Below are 24,313 nucleotides of genomic sequence, written 5' to 3'. Positions count from 1 at the left end.
TATGAATGCATGAGATTGACGTTTGATTACGACGACGACGACGATTGATTACGTCAATCTCATGCATTCATAATCTATTCTATTGAACTTTACGCTAATAGAAAGCCACTTGTCTAGGGGGGCTGATCGATTAAGCGTAAGACGGATGGATATCAAACATGCTCAACGTTAATAATCAAGTTTTCACTTCTGCCGGCACTCCCGGAGTGCAACCCGTCTTTTTTTCTTGCTGAGTCTCGTTGAACTCTAAATTAAATAAATGTATAAGGCACCCGGCACATTTTAAGTGCATATTTCACGTTATCCTTAATCCAAGTTGCGATAGTTTATTTGTATGACGTGTCATATCATTATTATCATCATCGGCCCATATACGTTCCCACTGATGGGACACGGGCGTCCTATGAGAGTGACACGCCATTATAGGTATTATGTATTATTATTAGTGGGTATAGTATAGCCATTCATGACTGCCTCCTTAGTACAGTGGTTGACGCGTGAGCGTAGAACTGAGGGGTCCTGGGTTCGATTCCCGGTGGAGACGAAGAAAAAAAAAAATATCTCGATCTGGCAGGACACAGAAGGCTGATCACCTACTTGTCCCTAAAGAAAATCGATCAGTGAAACAGATATATGAATAATGCATCTGCCCCTTACCCCACTAAGGGGACACGGGACTTCACTTTTTATAGCCATTCATGATTGGATCTAATATTTTATCTAAATTACACTATGCGTTCTAAATAAGACGTTAATGCACTTCCTCGTCATATTAATTTAAGTAGATTATCATAACGTACTCCTAGACATTTTTTTATTGCAGTCTAAAGTATTTATCGTAAATACTTGTGCATAATGTAATATCGTTGGTGTAAGATAACTAATGTAGCGCTTGACCACAATCTCGCCTGATGTTAAGCTGCGATGTGGTCTAAAATGGTACGCGCTTCCCTAGAAGGTACCTGTAATAAGGTATTATTGGTTAATTTATTCCAATCACTATATTAGTGACTTTTGAATGATACTTTCGTGTACAGGTAAAATATTTTTATTCACTAGTTCAAATATGATCCGAATTCAAAACACGTTTGCACTCTGAAATGCATTTCTTCGATCATAAACATTAATCTGACGGGCATATGCGTGTAATAAATTGTTCAAATGCTAAATTTAATTCACACAAAATTTTTTCTTTTTTTAAAAATACGTATTTAATTTCAATTTTCAAATTATTTTATTCATGAAAATAACATGAAAGTATTTATTAATATTTATACATTAAATGTGTATTTTTGTGAAGTCATGAAGGAAGGATGAATGTTCAGAATGATGAGTAAAACTACATTTTTACAAGTAGTAATTATTTACTCCTGATACTCCTATTATATTTTTCCTTATTTACATTGTTTATAGAGCATATAGTTTATGATTATTTCTTTCCTTAAACATTGTTTCAATCATGGAAGACGTCGCCAATTATGACGCGAGAATACGAAACAGATGTTGAAATTTTATTATTAAATTGATTAAAAAAACTATGTATTAGGCTTCCCTATCATTGATTACAATGATTAGTCGGATATCGTAATTTTCCCATGCGTGTACCTATATTATCCTATTGTAGCCATAGATTACTCATGGTTTTCATCCACGCGACCAATTTCCCGAAGAAATTCTGGGAAAAATATTCATATAAGGATGTATTGTGGATTATTGACAAATTAATACATTTATTTAATTGTTATTCTTTATTCTTATTGTTCTTAACTTACACGTGTACGGGTTGTTGACGTTGTTGTCTTCTCCATCAAAGTAAGATTTTGAGATAACAAAATTATAAAATTAAAAAATGTAGAATGTAATGTATGTCACCATCATTAAAAATGTAGGTAGTTTAACGTTACGCCTAATCAAGATATTCTTCGAACTAGACAGGAAATGTTAAAAAATTGCAGTAATCAACATAATTATAATAAGATTTACTTTTTTTATTCTTAAACGCATTTTGTTTCTAGAGGTTGTCTATTGTCTTTCTAACCTTTGTGAGTATGCACAATTTAATATGGTCTCCTGCGTCATTATTATTGTATATTTTATTATGAACAACAGATCAAGAGGTGAGCTCTTGTTTACAAAAGTTAATATTTCTTTGTTTAGTTTGGTTACTTTAAATTTGATGGATTCAAGAGTTTAAAAAACATGCATTTGTACACATTTTATTATAGGATACACTGTGATTACCTCAGAATGGATAATACGTATAAGGAGAAAGAAATATGTATATTTTATGAATATCAAATAATTTATTTCAATAAATTAAGTTTATCTAAAACATTGGAAAGTTGAGATATCTCATATTCAATATTTCTTAAATATTTCGGTGTAAAAATCTGTAAGTTGACCAATAGGTAACATATAACTATTGACTTATGTATATAATTATATAAATTATAAATCATTTTCTTCATGACATTGTATCAACTATACTGGTATTCCCCAGTCCTCTTTGATCATATCGGCCGCTTTCTCAGCTATCATTAACGTTGGTGCATTTGTATGCGCGGCCGGTATTTTTGGCATGATGCTAGCGTCCACAACTCTAAGCTTATCTATACCATGAACTCTTAAACGAGAGTCCACTACAGAACTCGGATCCGTCGCTGGACCCATTTTATTTGTACCACAGTGATGATATATGGTATATGTCAACGTTTTCATTGCACATTTCCAATACGCATCCGAATCGAATTTATAACGAGCGCAAGGCGGTAAAGGTATATCATGTAACGTGCTATTAAAACGTTGCATCGCTTTAGTACGTGATAGTTGAATTATTTTTCGTATACCTTTTAAAACTACATTTGCGTCGTGTCCCCCATCCGAAAAATAGTTGGCGTAAATCAACGGTTTAACATAAGGGTCTTTATCTTGTAACATGATTCGTCCTCTGGATTTTGGAAGTAGAATCATCGGAAATACCATCCATGTGTCTCTATCAGCTATAGGGCCATAAACAATATCATTTACTTTGCTGTCTACATTAAAAGCCTTTTGATAATAATGAGATGATACAGTAGAGCCAGCAGTAAATAACAGCTCTAAATCAGGATGTCCATCGTCCTTATTGTCTGGGTCCTTAGTGTCGATAAATGCGAGAGCTTCAGTTCCAGTTGGTGCAGATAAAAGACCAGAATGTGTTGTGTAGTATTCTATAACACTTTCCGGGCTTAAAGCCCTCTCGCTACGAATAGAATCGGTTGTGTTGATCACAAATGTTACCCCGCCAGACGCCCAATGATCTTGAAGATTATATCCTACAGGTAAATCCTGTATTGTAGTAATATTTTTTTCCGTCAGATGTTCTTTTGGACCAATGCCACTTATCATCAAAAGTTGCGGAGAATTTATTGCTCCAGCCGACAAGATGACTTCTCTTCTTGCGTTGATTCTATGTTTTTCTCCAGCCCTCTCAAATTCGACACCTAAAACCTTTTTGGTCCATTTGTCTATAAGGATTTTCGTCACCATTGCAAATTTCACCAAATGAAAGTTCTTGCGTTTTTTGATTGGGTGCAAATAGCCTCTGCTTGCACTGAATCTTGAACCATTTTTTAAAGTGAACTGAATCATGGAATACCCGATTTGTGTTTTTCCATTATAGTCGACAATTTTTCCACCTGTTTCTGTTCCTGCTTGTACAAATGCATCCGCAAGGCGAGTTCTATACCTAGGGTATTGAATTGTCATTGCCCCATTAGATGAATGATATTTTTTATCTTTAGCGATCTCAGGAATTTGCATATTTTCCAATTTCTTAAAATATTTCAACACGCTTTTGTAGTCCCATCCTGGAATAAAATAAAAGCAGAAAATTTATAACAGGTTTCTTTTTTAGTGAAATGGAAAAGGCAAATGATTTTTTTGTGGTAAAATGAATATTTTATTCTGATTTTAAACAGTTATCTATTTTTAATTTTCCTCTTAATCTATAATTACTATTATTATAAAGCTGAAGGGTTTGTTTGTTTGTTTGTTTGAACGCGCTAATCTCGGGAACTACTTTTCCGATTTAAAAAATTATTTCGGTGATAGATAGCCCATTTATCGAGGAAGGTTATAGGCTATACATCATCGCGCTACGACCAACAGGGGTGGAGCCACGGGGGTGAAACCGCGCGGAGCAGCTAGTAAAAGATATTATTAGTACTAGTTTTATAGTTGTTTCAATATAAATGTAATCTTTTATTAGTATCTTAAATAGATCTTACTTATAATAATATGAATCATATTTCGTAATTGTACATATATATTTTGTATACCTGGATTGCCAGCGGCTGCCCAGCCATCATAGTCTTTTCTATTCCCTCTAGTATATATCATGGAGTGTAGGACGGATGATCCTCCGACGACTTTTCCTCTAGGCCAGTGGCAGCGTCCGCCCTCCATGCCCTTGCAGCCGGCCGCCTGTAATTGGTGAGGTCAATATTAATGATAATAAACTTTGCATAATGCTATGTGGTCCATACGCGGATGTCACATTGATCGGCTTTAGCCTGTCACGTATTTGCTGATGAGTAACGTAACATTTATAATGACAAAACCCGTGGATTTCGGAAGTTCGCAATTAACGTACTGTTTGGCTATAGTGGGAAATACTATGCGTCGACGTTTGGTGACTCTTACTAGCAAGGTTAACAGATTTGCAAGGTTTTATTAGTCTATTGAGATTACCGGAAAATCTTAAATTGTATTAAGGTCTACACGTATTCGTAGAATATTTAATTTGTTTTGTTTATCAATCGATTATTAATAGGGATGTCATCCGTCCACTATAACTGCACGTGGCTTCGCCCGCTATATAAAGAACTTAACAAATTATATACTAAAACCTTCCTCAAGAAGCATTCTATCTAGTAAAATAATTTCATCAATATCCGTTGCGTAATTTAAGAGATATATAAGCATACATATGGACGGACAGTTCGAATGAAGTGATATTGACCCTAGCATATTTGCTGCATAAAAAATATTGAACCAATTCGAACTTTATTCAGTTGGAATGCTTTCTTTGTCATTCAACTTCCGCTCACCTTTAAGTGGTCGCCGTATAAAATATCACTAGCCGGTTAATACCTTCCTTATTCTTGCATATTGCCATATTGTAGCGGAAAAGGGACTGCCCTCTTGGCTCATCGTTTGTTTCAATTGTTCATTTCCTTGTCGCTCTTATAATATCATCGATTGAATTTTATTGAAGTGCAACTTCTTTAGGCGCGTTGAGACTTGCGAGTAAAATTTCACGGTCACGTCATGGAGTAAGGCGACGATTTTGGTATGTTTGAATATTGCCAAAAAAGTTTCACATCTGACACGTGTGCTCGGCACCCACACTCCTTTTTATATGTCGATTTTTTAAAATAAAATACGGAAGAAAGGAATAGAGCATAAATAATAACTGATTTAAGTAACAGAATTTGAGCATTTCATTGTAGTGAATGCATGTTTTAAAATTTTTTATAAGTTTGATAATGTCTATGAAATTGATAAATATTAACTTGGTTTTTATAGTTAACTAGCATTCCGCCCGCGGCTTCGCCCGCTTTGTCTAAAACATAATAAATTATATACTTAAACCTTCCTCTTGAATCACTCTATCTATTAAAAATCCGCATCAAAATCCGTTGCGTAGTTTAAGCATACATAGGGACATAGGGACAGAGAAAGCGACTTTGTTTTATACTATGTAGTGATGATGTAGGTAGGCACCAGTAGGCACAAAATCTTGTGTTTGTCATATCATCTATGAATAATATAATATCAAATTCAAACATGAACTGCAATGATTTGCGAAATACATATATTTGACATGAATCAATATTTTTTTTTCCTATGTGTTTATTTAATATTACTCAATAAGAAAACCTTAACTTCACTATTTCGAAGTATTGTAACTGAATGATTTTGGCATTACGTAGAATTGTATTTGTGTTTGCTCTTGAAATTTGCGTGATCATCCTACACAAACATAATATGAATAGGCTTTATATTCGCTCTAATTAATAAAAAATAACAATAGTATAAAACAATTTTTTTTATTTGATTCGCTCACGATTCTGGACCTCATAGTTCCCGGATTTCCGGGATAAAAACTATTATGTGTCCCATCTCAGGTCTTAAACTATATGTATAGATATACATAAAAGAAAGTCGTGTTAGTTACTCCACTTATAACTTAAGAACGGCTGAACCGATTTAGCTGAAAATTGGCAGGGAGGTAGTTCAGAGCCAGGAGAAGGACATAGGATACTAAACATGTACCACGGGCGAAGCCGGGGCGACCACTAGTTTATTATGTACCAATCATATAAAATCGGTTCTATGGCTTAGGCGTGAAGTAGAGACAGACACACAGAGTGTTTCTGCATTTATTATAGGTTATACAAAAGTTCGTTATTTTAAAATATCTACTAAAATTCAATATATTCAAGCTTTGATCTAAATAACTTCTATTTACGATCTCGAACGCTTAAAATAGTTTTTTTCTACGGTTAGATATCCCCATAAATCGAACTTACTAGAAATCGCATACGAATTGGTACGCATTGACGTCACGAATATGCTAATGTGACGTTTTGTGTCACTCTGACGTCACAATTGTGAATTTCCATTATTCATAGTATGATTAATTTTAAAAATAAACAGAGCTTTAGAAGTTTATCTAAGCTTTCCACTTAAACGAAGTCTAACAATGGATTACGTAGGCATGTTATATCTTATCGAAGTTATGTTTATATTAGGTACATGTGTTTATTACATTATGTTGATGAATACTTACTAATATTTAAAATATAAACGTATGCTTGTCTGTTACCAATTCACAGGTAAGCCACAGCTCCGAATTTTTCTTGTGGTTTTGTCAGCGAGCTATTTTAATTGCTATTACAATTGCAATAGGCATGACGAAAGATTTTGAAATCCTATATTTCGGTAATATACTTAAATATAACGAAGATAAAAGCCATTTTTCAAAAAATATTTATTAACTGTGCCAAAACAGCTCGCAGGTGTCATGGCGTAGGCGTGACGTCACTCTTTAGTAAATACGTAATTATTTGTACGCATTGCGAAGAAAATTAAAAAAATATTTATTTAATATGTGTTATAGAAACGAATTACAAAGTTTATAAGTGGTGTGCAGATATTTTGATACCCGAGAAAGGACATAGGATAGGTTTTATCCCGGAAATCCCACGGGAATGGGAACTGTGCGGGCGAAGCTGCGGGCGGAAAGCTAGTAAGTTATAAATAATTGCATGTAAATTCGCTATTAGCATAGATCAAGGTTAGAGAAGTTATTGTATAATGAATCTATTTATTGAATAATACTCACATAAAAATTTTTTGAAGCAAAAAAATTTATCCGTTGTGTTCAGAATTTTAAAAATTCATTTATATACCTATTTGAAATATATAGAATTAGCATTACGCCATCCAAACCAATATTCGTAGATGCTTCGGTAAAGCTTTATTGAAATATAATAATGCCCGTGTTTTTATAATAAACGTATTATTTTACGTTTTTTATAATAAAAAAATATATCGTATATAATATATAGTATTGTGTGTGAAAATACGAAGAAAATAACTTGTGTTAGTAATAAATATCAATCCAGCTTTAGCCAATTTCTAAAACATATAACTACATGCAGTAATAATGAAGAATATTTAAACGTCTATACTACTACTAACTACTAAAATTGTGTATTATAGAAAACTAGAAGTACATATTCCCTATTATCGGCAGTACTAGACTAAAGTATGTTTTTTTAAGCTGTTGATTACGATGAGTAAGTAAGTTTCTATTGGTAAGGTAAAGTATTTGGTTTTATAATAAAATATACATTTTAATACGCACAAAGATATGGGTGGTAAACATTGCTTTTAATTCAAATAAATAAATAAATTAAACATCAAAAAGTTCAACATTGGCTTTGAAACCAGTATGAAGAGTCAGCGAACTTTCCCTTGGTGTCAGAAAGAAATGCAAATAAGTATTGTAAATATAACACAACAAGCCTTTTATAAAGATTGAAAAAACGAGCTTTGGATTATTTCACCTGTTATTCGTATAAATAACTAGCTGCGCCCCGCGGTTTTACCCGCGTGGCTCCGCTCCTGTTGGTCTTAGCGTGATGACTTATAGTCTTCCTCGATAAATGGGCTATCTAACACCGAAATAATTTTTCAAATCGGACCAGTAGTTCCTGAGATAAGCGCGTTCAAACAATCAAACTCTTCAGTTTTATAATTATAGTATCGATTTAAAAACTTAGCAACGGCTATACTCCTATCGACTATGTGATGTTTGCGGATGTATATCTATTTAATTCAGCAAGACTTAATTCGGAGTAAAAAATACTTAAAAAGAATTACGACGGACAAAACCAAAATTCGGTGGTAACATTTTTTCAGACCTTGAAATTAATACTAATGAGAGATCAACATCGTAATGCCATTAGGGTTCCGTACCTAAATGGCAAAAAACTGCAGAGTGAATACTGAATACTGATACCTATAGAATGGTTTGCGCGAGAGACATTTCCAAAATGCTAAAATGCGTCCCCATGTATCTTCTAAAATAAGAGAATGATAAAAACTCAAACAATATTTAATGTACCGTATAATTTTACACCGAAAATTGGTTTTGAGATCTAGTAAGTACTTACTATTTTTAATACTTAAATCATAAATCACAATTGACCTCTCCTTGAATCAACATAAATATAAAATAAGAAATTAAAGTTACGACACATAAAAACAGGTTTGTACGGAACCCTCGGTGCGCGAGTCCGACTCGCACTTGGCCTGTTTTTGTATCTAAAAAGTACCTAAGCACCGTTACTATGGATAAACCAAAACACTAGGTATATCTCTTTAGAAGTACGGTGCACAGAAAAAACCCACACAAAATAAGGTACCTACGTCAAATACTCAAATTAAACCGCTTTTTTCTGCGTTTCCTTTCATTAGATTGATTTGTATGGATGATTGATGGCTGAAATTCATTATTTAGTTCTTTAACAGTATGACGTAAACAAAAAATACTTATTATTAGTCTTAATAATAATTATTCGCAGATGAGAGCTTTTTCAAATTCAAGTGTTTTCATTTTGTTGTTGTATAAACTTTTAAAATTAATATAATGTTGTTGTATATCTTATCAAAATTGGATATAAAATGTACGTGAGAGGATGTGTTTTGAATTATTGTATATTCTTCTTTATTACTTTTTTCTTAAAGTTGCGTGCCCCGGTAAAACCCAGAAAAAAAAAACAAAAAACTGGGTTCAGTACCACCATGAAATTATGCGCTTTTTTTAATCTCTACTGTACACTTTAGCAGATACGTAAATTATGTATCCTTTATCTCTTGAAAACTTTTGAATTCATACTTTCTTGAACTATTTGTTTCTTTAAGAGACAATTTTATAGATTCTCAAAAAACGTGCGTAGATGATACTTTACCGTTATCATCGATAGCTCAAAATGCGTAAAAGGAAATACATAATACTAGAGGTCCGCCCCGGCTTCGCCCGTGGTACATATTTCGCAATAAAAGGTAGCCTATGTACTTTCTCGGGTATCAAAATATCTCCATACCAAATTTCATGCAAATTGGTTCAGTAGTTTAGGCGTGATTGAGTAACAGACAGACAGACAGAGTTACTTTCGCATTTATAATATTAGTATGGATTATGTCGGTTTTATAAATCGTCAGCCTCGTGATTAATATTTGTGTTATACGAATACAAGTGCAATATGTTTGTTACAAACACATGGACACACATGTATTGAACTTTTTTAGGGACCTCGTTGGCATGTCCAGAGTACCTACAGCTAGTTAGAAATATATTACCTATCATGTTTGGGTTAGCTGCAAATTTAAGGAATACAATAAAATGCTATTTCGCTTATATTATAAAATCGTTTAGTGTATCATGAGGTAAATCTTAGTGATTTATATCGAGGATCGGGTCACGGCGTTGTGGTAGCCGTGATGGCATCTTTCGTGTACTGTATGTTGGAACTAATCTATCTCCTTGACTTGGTATAAGCTTGTATTTTTACATTTATATCTAGTCTACAATAATAATATTGAATGGTAAAGTTTTTACTGATATAATATTTTGAAATAGCTAACTATGAAACTTATGATAGGTATAGGTACATGTTTGAATAAATTTGTATGACGAACAAATCATTTACCTACTGCATAATATCGATTATGGATACATATGAAATAAATATTTTCTTTGTGTTCAATTATAGCATCGTCTTTTGATCTTCAGCAAAGTCCATCGAGTGAATTGGCACATCTTTACAGGCGAAGCCGGGTTACGCAGCTAGTTTATTATAAAAAAAACCGGCCAAGTGCGAGTCGGGCTCGCGCACAAAGGGTTCCGTAGCAGCAAATATAATAAATTACAGTTAAATCAACCTATCTCAAAAACTATAAGAGATACTTTGATCAAACCAAAAATCGTTGAAAGAGTTAATTAGCATGCATCACCTCTATTTTTTTTAGAATTTTATACCCCGTAGTTATAAAAATAGAGGGGGGGGGACATACTTTTTACGACTTTGAGAGCTGATATCTCAAAAACCGTTCACTTTAAGAAAAATGTTTTTTAGAAAACTTTATATCATTTTAAAAGACCTTTCCATTGATACCCCACACGGGTATGTACATCGAAAAAAAAAATTTCATCCCTCAGTTACATGTATGGGGGGCCCCACCCCCAATTCTTTTTTTTACTATTTAGTGTCATATTTTTGTAGCGGTTCATACAACACATATTCCCATCAAATTTCATCACTGTAGTACTTATAGTTTCCGAGTAAATCGGCTGTGACAGACGGACAGACGGACAGACGGACAGACGGACATGACGAAACTATAAGGGTTCCGTTTTTGCCATTTTGGCTACGGAACCCTAATTAACTGTTAAAGATTACTTCATTTTATTTAAATTTAAATCCTCTTAGCTAATAGAATGATTGTTATTACGACTGTATTTGTTTGACTTTTCCTCGATATAATAAGGTACTCGAGCAGAATTTTAATAAGAATCGAGATACTGACCCTAAGGTTGCCTTGAACGGTGGCACGTCCTGAATCCTAATGCACCATCATGGTTATAGTATTTGATAATATAGGTATTAATACATGTGTCTTTCCTTTCTAAAGTTTAGTAGGTATGATTTGACGCGATCGTGACTCATTTTTGGAAATAACTACCTATTGAAACAATACTTTATAGGTTCGTATTTTCATATTAAATACCTATATATTTGAAAATACATAGCTGTATTAATATCAAAGCTTTATGCATGTTCTCTAAAATGAATATATTGTTAGAAAATGAAATTTACGCGCTCCTTGCGTTTCGACGTAGCAAATATTGTTTAAAAGATGTTAGAGAATCACATTTAGAAAATGGAATTGACAAGACTCCTAAGTTATAAGACATATAGTCAATTCAATTCAATATGAACACATATCAATTCTAATTAATTTAGAATTTGGAAAAAAGACAGATTTATCGATCAAGTGAATAATAAATACTTAATACCGCTTGTCTAGTTTTATTTTAGTCGATATTCCCAAAGGTTTTAAGTGGTAGTGACCCTGAGTTGAGTGAAAGAATGTGACTTCGATCTTCAGTTCTGTAGCATAAATAACCATTATCATCATTTCCACGCATCAATTAAAATAAATATTTTTACCGCTTGTTTTACTCAATTTCTGCTTTCCATAGAATAAAATTGTTTATCCTTTTGGGGCCGATTTTTCAATGATTGGATAAAACTTATTCGTCGAATGATGCATAAAACTACCATTTTAAAAATGTATTCTAATTGGCCGTATTTGTCAGTTTACGTGTTATTTTAATATTATCGTGTAATACTTTATTGGACGGATAAGTTTTATCCTGTGGATTTATCAAAGCTTGAAAAATCGGCCCTTATAGGTTTATTTTCTATCATTCGGTAATATTGGAAGAGAATAATTATACAACCATTCAAATATAGTAATATGTAGGTACTATTGTATTCTGAATTATATTATCTGTTGTAATATGATGCTAATTGATAAAGCAAGAAAGTTTTGATATAGCGCTTACGTGCTAATTTAAATCGCAGACACGAATATAAATACCGGCACAATAGGTGATAATTCTAATGTTTATTTAATAAATAAAAATTGCATATTATTTATGGTTTGTGTTGAGTAAATATTACTTATAAGTAAGTTCATTTTTAAGTTTTGTTGGATGATTTGTTTATCTTATATGTCAATCAGCATTTTAAATAGGATCAAAATTAGGAAATATGCTTAGAGCTAGCGCGCAAGAGCAATTTTTGTCTCCGCAACAATTTTGTCTCTCCCATCAACTCTATGGGCTAGTAAGAAAGTGCGCGCACGTAGCGACGCAACTCCCCATAGAGTTGATGGGAGAGACAAAATTTTTATAAATAAAAGCGCCTTCTTTAAATTTCTTGCTTTTAATTGTTTAAAAAAATATTGTTTTTATACGCACGAGGAAGTATTTGCTATTTGAAGTAAAATGGTACAGTTTTATAATATTTCCAAATTTTTACAGTGTGAAGGTCAATGACATACAGTTAGATAGAAGGTCCATCTGATTATGAGAAAACGCGTTAATTTATTCAAAAAATTACGTATATTGTTATAAAAGTAGCACAGTGGTAATGAATAATATACCTTATTTGATTTTTTAATGTGCAATTTTTATGGATACATATATATGTAAATGACTGAAATCAAGATATGTTGTAAATAATTTTGTATCAGAAAATATTGAAGTCCTAAGATGGATTTTGGTAACGAATTGAGTTTTATAAATACCCGTTGGTAGGTACACAGCACTAGATGAACATAAGGTTTCTGTAATGTGATAGATTAGTAGATAATATGTGTATTTCTATCTCATAATCATTATTTTTTCTATTTTTAACTTATGTAGGTTTATGATAACAATTTGAATCTTCATCATCAAAAAAAATTAACGATCAACAATAAATATGTACGGAAAATGTAATTTAAAGAATAATGCGATTAAAAATACTCTATTTTTCTTGTCGTGACTCGTGACACAAGTAAAATATCGTAGGTAATTTTTACAAACTTTTTTTAATGAAAATTATTGTTTTCCATACAGAAATGAGCATCTAAAAGTAATCCTAGAATTGCTTATTTTTAACCAAAATGGCATTGTATTAATTAAAAAGTTGGGAAAATGAATACAATAGGATTTATAATTAATTGTTGTTTATTACACATTAGATAATAAGAATTAACTTTAATTAAAGCTAAAACAGTTATACTTTAAAAGATACACCTTTTGCCTTTTATGAGGGTGCGGTAACTACTTGAATATGTATGTGTGTGTGATCCATTTTATGTCACGGTACTGCGTACCGCGGCGGTCGGCAATGAAGCCCTACGAGGTACGGACCGTTCGACCGCGCGGTCGGGCGGTGTATGTGTGAACGTATGTACCTATCAACGGATTTAATAGAAGCCAATGCAACTTGAGAACCGCTTCACCGCCAACCGCGGCGGTTGGCAGTGAATCCCTACGAGGAACGGACCGTTCGACCGCGCGGTCGGGCGGTGTATGTGTGTTTGGTATCAACGGCTTTAATAGAAGCCAATGCAACTTGAGAACCGCTTCACCGCCAACCGCGGTGACCGCGGGACGCGGCACCGTGTGTTAATCGCCTTAAAGTGTTGTTTTGTCTTCGTTAAGGTCTGTAGACACTGCCTGTTTTTATCTTATTTTTGGCTATTTTATAGTTCTTGTGAAATGATTAAGTTTTTCATTCGTTTTGTCTGTCAATGTCCGGGTCAATCACGTATAGTCACCTACTGGCAATCAGTAGGATGTTTTTATTTTTATTAGCCGTTCGAGGTTTTATTTCTTAGTATGTACTTACTTAGTGGTATTTAAGTGTATCTACGATAACTGTTTTAACTTGTCTTGTTCTTAATTGCACCTCGTTTATTAAAATTATGTTTAATTTCTACCTCTTAGCTCTGCCTTTTTTGTAGATCCAAAATAAAGGTATGTATAATGTAAAGATCTAAAGGGTAATGAGTTTATCTATATTGTATACAGCCAACTTCTGTTTAAGGAAGGCAAGTTTCATATTATTATCTAACCTAAGGCCGTATGTTACACCTACTAGGTATGTATCAAATCAAATCAAGATCTTGCATATTAATGAGTGTTATATGCAAAAAGACACGTACACTATAACCTTTTTCGGTTTCACCCGCGATGAACCTCGTCCATCGAAACATGCTGGACATGACGGACATCACGTAGACCCATGTATAATTTTCACCTTTGTTATTGATTAGGACAAAAAGCTATACCGTTAATCCTTTTACTAATACCTGTTATAAGATCGCTCTGTACTTTTTGTGATAGAGGTTGTTGTGAGTAGCTATGTAGTGTGAAACAAGCGATTTTCATTTATTTACATTTACGTTTAAATGCGACCGTAAATTTTGGCAAGAATGGACGGATTGAAGTTTGTTAAGTTTGTTCTTTAACGTGAAAACGGCTGAAAGGATATGGATGAAATTTAGACTATTTTTAATTTTAATCGGGGTACGATGCCATTTTTTTTTGTTGTGTGGTGTTTCTCAATGTTAGCCAGAAGGGCTTCTACATTTTAACGCGGACGCGGGGGTGAACTGAAGGTTCACCCTGGTAGCGACATGCAAAAGGGCGTCCCCCCTTGACGGGGATCTCGAACCTCGGCTTGGGCTGTCGCTTGAGTGGAGGAGGCCAGAAGGGCCCTAATCGATGATCGATCGATGAAATCGATAATATGATGCCAGTGAAGCCATGATTAGATTGATTAAGAAAATAATATTTCATGATGGTTTATTCTCAAATGTCTAACCATACCTTTTATATAATTTATAATGATGATCTATATATTTTGTAGTTCTATATATCTATATATTTTCTATAATGATGATGATACAACAATATTTAGTTCCGTATTTGTTTATATAAAAATTAAAGCATGAAACCCAATGAAAATTATCTTGAAGCAATAAATATTAAAGTTTTGTGGTCAAGTGTTCCGCGTATCTCGCCTTATTTAAACAACTCATGGTAAGAAGTTTGGGTTTCAAATCAATATATATTATTTAAAAAATGAGCAATCTGTCCCATAAATTTGATAGCTTTGCGGTCTAATACCGGAACTGTTTTTGTAAAATGTATGAATGACTATATATTTTATATATTGAATTAATTAAATTTTAAAAAGGTAATCGTCAAGGTACCTTAATGAAAGAAAAAAAAACTTATTATTGAAGAAAAACCGTTTAGTCAAAATGATTGCGTCCATCTTTATGATTCGATTAAAGTTATTGAAATATTTTGTTTTTGAGAAAGTCTCTCTATATTTTTTAATTTATTTCAAAGTAGCATGGAGATTGAAAATAATCGTCTTTTTTGAAAATATCCGTTGAAACATGAAATATTCATAAATTGTAACGTTATAGGTAGTTGCAGTCTTTATTAAAACTTAATTACGATCTAAGAATACATAGATTATTTCCTTAAAAATGAGAGGTACATACATACACGTGTAATAAACGGTTTAAACACACGGAAAAGCATTAATTTTGAAATTTTTGAACATTAATAGTAGCATTAATGTGCGTATTTATAATTAAAATTTAATTATCATTGAGGGAAAAATATTTTATAAGAGATTATTAAGAATACACTTAAAATGTAATCTACATACAATTTGATCTACTCTATAAAAATAAGTCGGGTTTTCCTTCCTGACGCTATAACTCCAGAACGCGCGAAGTGATTTCCACGGTTTTGCATTCGTTGGAAAGGTCTCGGGCTCCGTGAGGTTTATAGCAAAGAAAAGGTGTCCCTGGTGGCGAAACGGAGTTCGCCCGGTTTGCTGGTTTATTTGTAAAGTTATTATTTTTTTTTAATTCTTTATTAAAAACGTAACATTAGCTGTAAAAATTTTATCAATTCTGTCATTTTTTTCAGTTCAGTGTTAATGTGAAACCAAAGGAGAATTATATAATTAATTTTTAAATATAATTGTAATTTATATTGCTAATGATAAACGGGTATCATCGTCTGTTGTATTTATGTTTTATACTTAACTAGCTTACCGCCCGCGGCTTCGCCCGCTTCGTCTAAAACCTAATAAATTATATACTAAAACCTTCCTTTTGACTCACTTTATCTATTAAAAAAACCGCATCAAAATCCGTTGCGTAGTTTTAAAGATTTAAGCATACAAAGGGATATAGGGACAGAGAAAGCGACATTGTTTTATATTATGTAGTAATGATTACAAAGTTATTTATAAAAAGAGCTGGATCGATTTTAATAGTTTTTAATTTTTATGTATACGGAAGCTATAAAAAACTAGATATTATAGATTAAGATTAAAACGAGATAATGTACGTGAATAGTTTGAACTGAAATATCAACATTAATATTTTACTTCTGTTTTTACTTTTTATAGGCCAGTAGAAATCGACACTAAAAAACCCTAAATTCGCAAAGCACGATGTAGATTTGAATTTTTGGTATGTTGTTTGGATCAGTTAGGGTGATGTAAATCCCAATTTGCAACTTCGAAAAAGTTGTGCTCGCTGCGCACCACGTGATAAACTGCAAAAATTTTGGACTTTTTTCACTTTTTGCTCTAAAAGTCATAAACTATGCGTTTCCGACAAGTATGATTCAGTACATAAATTAAGGTTATTAAATTTGCAACAATTTAAGCCTAACCGCAGCTCTCTAAACCTTATAACGACTAAACTGTGGCCATTCGAAGATGGTTCATTTTTCCGGAAATATTGAAATTTTTAGTTTTGCTCCCGTTTGAAGCAAAATATTGGCAAAAACCGCTCGTTCTATGAGAAAGTCGTATAATAAAGTTGTAGTGCATTTAATTTTCTTTCATTAGAGCATAGAACAAAGTATGTGAGACAAATAGTTCACTCACAATATCTGAAAAACAAAAAGAAGGTAGAAATAGATTTTTAAAGAATTGAAACTGAGGGCATATAAAATCATAAAAAGGATAATCCTTATTCATTTTCAGGATAGGTAATTAACAAAATTACAAAGATAATTAAATTTGCAACAATTTAAGCCTAACCGCAGCTCTCTAAACCTTATAACAACTAAGCTGTGGCCTTTCAAAGATAGTCAGTTTTTCCCGAAATTTTCAAATTTTTAGTTTCGCTCCCGTTTGAACCAAAATATTGGCAAAACCGCTCGTTCTATGAGAAGGTCATAAAATAAAGTTGTAGAAAATTTAATTTTGTTAATTACCTATCCTGCAAATGAAAAAGTATTATCCTTTTTATGATTTTATATGCCCTCAGTTTCAATTCTTTAAAAATCTATTTCTACCTTCTTTTTGTTTTTCAGATATTGTGAGTGAACTATTTGTCTCACAGACTTTTTTCTATGCTCTAATGAAAGAAAATTAAATGCACTACAACTTTATTATACGACTTTCTCATAGAACGTGCGGTTTTTGCCAATATTTTGGTTCAAACGGGAGCGAAACTAAAAATTTGAAATTTTCGGGAAAAACTGACTATCTTTGAAAGGCCACAGCTTAGTTGTTATAAGGTTTAGAGAGCTGCGGTTTGGCTAAATTGTTGCAAATTTAATTAGCTTTGTAATTTTGTTAATTACCTATCCTGCAAATGAAAAAGTATTATCCTTTTTATGATTTTATATGCCCTCAGTTTCAATTCTTTAAAAATCTATTTCTACCTTCTTTTTGTTTTTCAGATATTGTGAGTGAACTATTTGTCTCACAGACTTTGTTCTATGCTCTAATGAAAGAAAATCAAATGCACTACAACTTTATAATACGACCTTCTCATAGAACGAGCGGTTTTTGCCAATATTTTGCTTCAAACGGGAGCAAAACTAAAAATTTCAATATTTCGGGAAAAATGAACCATCTTCGAATGGCCACAGTTTAGTCGCTATAAGATTTAGAGAGCTTTAATTAGGCTTAAATTGTTGCAAATTTAATAACCTTAATTTATGTACTGAATGATACTTGTCGGAAACGCATAGTTTATGACTTTTAGAGCAAAAAGTGAAAAAAGTCCAAAATTTTCGCAGTTTATTATTTGCGTATAATCTTTTTTCCTACTTTCCCAAATTTTGTAATTTTGTTAATTACCTATCCTGCAAATGAAAAAGTATTATTCTTTTTATGATTTTATATGCTCTCAGTTTCAATTCTTTAAAAATCTATTTCTACCTTCTTTTTGTTTTTCAGATATTGTGTGTGAAATATTTGTCTCACAGACTTTGTTCTATGCTCTTATGAAAGAAAATTAAATGCACTACAACTTTATTATACGAACTTCTCATAGAACGAGCGGTTTTTGCCAATATTTTGCTTCAAACGGGAGCAAAACTAAAAATTTCAATATTTCGGGAAAAATGAACCATCTTCGAATGGCCACAGTTTAGTCGTTATAAGGTTTAGAGAGCTGCGGTTAGGCTTAAATTGTTGCAAATTTAATAACCTTAATTTATGTACTGAATCATACTTGTCGGAAACGCATAGTTTATGACTTTTAGAGCAAAAAGTGAAAAAAGTCCAAAATTTTCGCAGTTTATCACGTGGTGCGCAGCGAGCACAACTTTTTCGAAGTTGCAAATTGGGATTTACATCACCCTAACTGATCCAAACAACATACCAAAAATTCAAATCTACATCGTGCTTTGCGAATTTAATGTTAATTTCCACTGGCCTATTACATGCTTCGTCGATTTTGAAGCGCGTTTAACCTTCTTTGACGTAATAAAATTAAAATATATTATGTATATTATAAAAAGACGTAGGTACCTACCTACATGTATTTAGTAGATTGAAAATTTGGATTTTTTTGTGTGTTTAAGTTGTTTTATTTTTTCAAAGCACCATTGTTGGGCTATGATATAAAAAAAATCCAATTTGCTGTATCATCTAAATAACCACGTAAGGTGTAAACATATTGGTTTAAATAAAATGATGCTTAGTAAATAAAATTGCACTTATAACACTTCTTCCCAATTATTTATATTTGACTCAGTATTTTATGAACACTGAATTAAGCCCCAAAATAATACAAAAAAGAACATAAATAAATAAATAAAAGCGTTTTAAAATGTTGCATATTATGAATGAGTTTAAATACGAAAATAAACAGCTATTTTTAATTTCGTTAAAATAAATTTACGCTTACAATCGATATAAATAGACCTACAATATTACTTGATAGTTGATACTATTTTTATGCAAAAATCCAGTTTTCGCTTTAGACTCGTTGAGAAATATGAATATAATCTCTATTCATTAATAATAACTTAATTTATTGGAACAAGTTATTTTTCTATATGACAAAAATATTTTTTTAAACCCACTTTATGTCGAGATCCATTGATCCTGACTTCGTTAGTGTCAGTCATTTATTGTAGGGTATAATTTTTTTGGAAATATCTTTAGCAAAAAAAAAAAATTGGTTGTCTGTACAGTCGGTTTACTGACGATAGTTGAACGTGACAACGTCCGATTGTGCTTCTTTGTCGCTCATTCCGCGCTCTCGCTTGCACTTGAAGCCTTACATGGAACGCCTCAGAGCGAGGTAACGCCGCATGAGTCATGTTTTTTCGTGCGTGCAGCCGGCCCTATCGAATTATAAGACGTTGTCACGTCAAAAAGTGAAATATTTCAAAGAGGATCTGTATGTATGTACTTCCATACACACCATATCAGTTTGAATTAAAAAACGAGCACACGTGTCAGAAGTGAAACTTCACTGGAAAGATTCAAATATACCAAAATCGTCGCCTTAGGTACTCTATGACGTGAACTTGAAATTTTACTCTCAACGCGCCTAAAGAAGTTTCACTTTAAATGTATTTTAACTACATACTTAATAATGTAATCTATATCTAAATTTTATCAAACATACCCGAATTATTTTAAGTTTAGTTTTCCCAAAATTTTATTAAGAAATCTTTATAACTCATCCCAGTTGTTTTTCAAATCATCATAATCATCATGTTCCCTGCAGCATGTTAACTGCAAACTGCAAAGACACGGGCCGCCTCTTATGAAGACATAGTTTTTCCAATACTTCTTAGTTCTTACCCTTGTCCCTGCAGGACACGGGCCTCCTATGAAGACATAGTTTTTCAAATATGTACATGTTATTTAACTTTAATAAATCAATTACCTGTGGCTCAGTACTATAGTTCCAGTTCGCTTCAGTGAACTGTATCAAGGTAGCAAGTAAAGGGATGTCCATGAAGGAGAGCTCTGGTCCACCAGCCTCGATCAGCAATACCTGAAAAATTATTCGTTTATAGATTGCTACAAAATGTAATGCTTTTGTAGATTCTTCATTCTTCGTACTGAAAAAAAAATACACGTCTAAGGCTGCTTTTCCACCAATAATGTGCGAGGATGTGTAGCGAGAAATGTGTTTATAAATAACCAATGTAACGATTCCAACGCTAAACGCTTCAAACTTCAAACTAAATGAAGCGATATGATTGATTAATTACAAACACATTCCTCGCTACACATCCTCGCACATTATTGGTGGAAAAGCACTTTTTGACTTAATATTCTATGCTAAAGGCTTCCTCGAGGGCAATGCTATTCATTGGTTAAAACAAATTGAAAATCGGTGCAGTAGTTTTTGAGTTTACCACAATGAGACAGACAGATGCGACGAATTACTATGTTTTATATATATGTATTACATATTATGTACTGATTAAAATTATTTAGATATTGATCGTATCGTTCTCCGTATATCAATTTCAGCGCCAAGAAGTAGAATTTATATTGTTTTAGAAAATGTGATAAACTATATTTCATACACTATAATAATAAATATATATCAAAACATGTACAGTTCGTGAATCACGGAAAAATCGTAAATGTAAAACGACTCGGTTTTCAAACGGCGTTTTTGTCTCTGATTCTAATCTTACTATAATATACACACTTGATTTCAAAGTTAACGATATTCTTATGTAATGTAATTAATTAATATTTTTTGTTAAGGCTAACAATAGAACAGATATGTATTTTAATTGAACAATAAAAAAAATTCTCAGACTACGTGCTTGGCGGATTTTTACTGGTATATATATTTTGCGTGATTAAAAAAATAACTTGTTACATTACAATAAAGTATTATGGCATTTATTAGTTTTATTAAGAAGTCACAAAATGATGGACTTAAATAGATATAGACTAAATAGAAGAAAAGTCATTAATCTATATATATAAAACTCAAAGGTGACTGATATAGTGATCTATCAACGCACAGCCCAAACCACTGGACGTATCGGGCTGAAATTTGGCATGCAGGAAGATATTCGGACGTAGGCATCCGCTAAGAAAGGATTTCCCGAAATTCTTGCGGGAATGGGGAAAAACGGGGATGCACGTACAAAGTCGGAGGCGGAAGCTAGTGTCTAATAATGCTTTGCTTTACATTCTAACCAAAAAATAACATAGTCTGTGAAGGCCTAGTGTTTCATATTCTTAAAATATATGTTGCAATAGAGTTCAAAAACATATGATAAATATAACAACCTTGTCTTCAATAGTTATTTATATCCGAGGCCAATACGAAAACAAGGGGTTTTCTGAGGTTGTAAAATAGGGACATTGGACTACTGAAGGACGGTATAAATGTAATGTGAAGTTCATTGTCACACAGTAAATGAAAATAAACTACAATAAACATGGATATGGGTGACCTTTAAAGACAAGTAATGGGTGGCTCTAGATCCTGGTTAAGGGTTTAGTTCAATAGTTGCTATAGTTACAACAAAGCGCCTTATATTTTGGTCTGGTCTAGATTTTGCTTACACGTTCATTCTTTGATTAATATGTATTACCCGTACTTCTTTATTTTGATTAAAGCAAAAACAATGATTTATTATCCATCACAAATTTATTTTGCACTCTTAATTATAAATGGAGACATTTTACAGTTAAAATGACGAAACACTGATATTAGTAGAGATTTGATTGTGAATAGATCTTCTCATGTGAATGACATTATGCCACGGTACCTAAAATAGGCTATTCTAGGTACTCTCTAGGTATACTATTAATTTGCTTATTTCTAAGAAAAGATAACCAAGAAGATAAAAAGCCCTTGCTTTTCTAAATATGTATGTGTATCTATGTGTATCTAACTTTTGTGTAGAATCAAACACGAGAACACTTTACAAGTAAAATAAATAATATCAAACCTTAAACTTTTTGACTTCTGTCAACCGATTGGCCAGCACGCAACCGGCGGAGCCTGCGCCAATGATGATGAAGTCATACTCTGCGTTCAGAACCTTGGTATCGGGTGGTTCGCTGGACAAAGAATCTGATACATCGTGGATTAAACCGGTGAAAGCGCTCAGTATATCGCCTCCCGTTCCTGTAGATAATAGCAGGAGGCAAAGGACACTGCAAAAGTTTTATTAGATTTTATTAGTTGCACCTGTATGTATGTTTGTAAAATTGTAAGCTTGTGTTTATGTGTTACCGATTCACGTAAGTCCAATTTTGTACACTTATCAAGGATCGGTGACAATACAATGATTTCATAAGGTATCTTATTGAAGCGTGTTTTTTAGTATTTCTTTTTAATGATTTTATGTGTCTAATTAAATTGCATAATATTTGCAAAGATGCATTGTTATGTTGATTATTGTTTTTTTGCTAAGAATAAAAACACCGATATATACACAAACACAAGGAAGATGCATGTGAATAACCTTTGTATTTTGACTGTCTGATCCGTTGTCGGGAAATAATTATTCTTTCGTGTTAAATTACAGGTAGGTACAACGATTTATAAAGAAGACTTAACTCTTGAAATACGATAATCTGTAAAGGGTTGCTTTGTTACTCCATCATTCTAAAAATATGGATACATACATGGCAATTATAAGTCTGGTCAATAAAGATAAACCTAGGCAAAAATGAACAATTTTACCATTTTTTATGATAGATGGGATTTTTTGTAACTTACTCATATTTTTTTAATGTAATGGTACGGGATTAATGAATCTACGTATAAGTTACTTTACTAAAGGCTAAAGCGAATTATCAATGCGTGTATCAATGCATGCGTGTACCTACTACATATATGTGAGACACTAATTAATTATTATTTGTGCTACAATATACGCAGACTTAATAGAGAAAATATCTATTACATAATAATACACATGTTATCAAATATATAAAGGCAATATAAATTTTGCTTTATACCACTTTAATCACGCCTATTGTTTTCAATGTTAAGATACCATACCAAGCATGAAGCTTGCTTCGAGAAAATTCCATCTGGGTTCGTTTACGTGCGTGCGCGTTTGTGTGTTCTTTTATATTTTTGTCACTCTTTTTTATAATTCATATTTTAAACTCATTTTACATAAAATTTTCCGGAATAAATATCACCATGAATTCTAAAAGATATTTAAAAAAATAAAAGATTGAAAAGTCTAATCGTGGTGCGGGATTAAATGGGCCCGCGCTTTGGTATTAAAAAAGAAATTAAACACTTATTGAAAATATTCATACTCATCAGAATATGAAACTATTCCTCGTATAAAATTAAGAAGAAATAAGTTATTAGAATTAAGTTAAGAAGAAATAAATAAAGGCCGATTTTTCAATGCTTGGATAAAACTTATCCGTCCAATAAAGTATTACGCGATAATATTAAAATGTCACGTAAACTGTAAATACGGGCAATTAGAATACGTTTTTAAAATGGTAGTTTTATACATTATTCGACGAATAAGTTTTATCCAAGCATTGAAAAATCGGCCCGTAGTCATAAAAAATGTATAAAAACGATAGGATCGATATGCTGTCACCATAAGTTTAATAGCATTCCTATTTTATCCAGAAAAAATATTATTATTCATTAAATTATATACCTTAGCGTTAGGAAGTGGTTGTACTGCATTTCAATGTGTAATTAATATTTTAATAAAATTAAAACTAATTAAACACAATGTTCACTCACTAAATAATAACCGTGGACTGAACTCCTTGCTATTAATTTGTATCATTAAAATGTATGAAGATCATAAAAAAGGATAGATTGAAATAATCGCCACTGTTTCATTTTTTTCCCAAAATTATGTAAAACAAGTATTTTT

At 32.5% G+C, this 24,313-nt stretch overlaps 2 protein-coding genes across 3 annotated transcripts in view; one reads left to right on the top strand and one right to left on the bottom strand.

The window, feature by feature from the left end:
• Flo2 (flotillin-2) overlaps window positions 1–24,313 on the top strand; it is a 220,093-nt gene that overhangs the window by 49,439 nt on the left and 146,341 nt on the right. The window lies entirely within an intron of this gene.
• Window positions 1,780–24,175, bottom strand: LOC149899189 (glucose dehydrogenase [FAD, quinone]-like). The gene is made up of 5 exons (XM_090114543.1): window positions 24,089–24,175; window positions 22,397–22,604; window positions 20,353–20,463; window positions 4,320–4,464; window positions 1,780–3,848 (listed from the first exon to the last, which is right to left on the bottom strand). Exons 1-5 carry the CDS (start codon window positions 24,115–24,117, stop codon window positions 2,482–2,484), a joined length of 1,860 nt encoding a protein of 619 aa, XP_089970669.1. The 5' UTR covers window positions 24,118–24,175; the 3' UTR covers window positions 1,780–2,481.

Source organism: Colias eurytheme, chromosome 21, assembly GCF_061535395.1.
Source record: "Colias eurytheme isolate Ceu_HAF_F1 chromosome 21, ilColEury1 Martin Lab GWU primary, whole genome shotgun sequence".
NCBI classification, from domain to species: domain Eukaryota; kingdom Metazoa; phylum Arthropoda; class Insecta; order Lepidoptera; family Pieridae; genus Colias; species Colias eurytheme.
The sequence above is the reverse complement of the archived record's forward strand: the minus strand, read 5'-3'. Positions and strand labels throughout refer to the sequence as shown.

Coding starts and splice junctions, on each gene's coding strand:
- LOC149899189 (XM_090114543.1), bottom strand. CDS start 24,117: ATGCAGTACAACCACTTCCTAACGCTAAG. Junction 20,464..22,396: donor CAGAAGTCAAAAAGTTTAAG/GTTTGATATTAT, acceptor ATAATTTTTCAG/GTATTGCTGATCGAGGCTGG. Junction 4,465..20,352: donor ACTATAGTACTGAGCCACAG/GTAATTGATTTA, acceptor CACCAATTACAG/GCGGCCGGCTGCAAGGGCAT.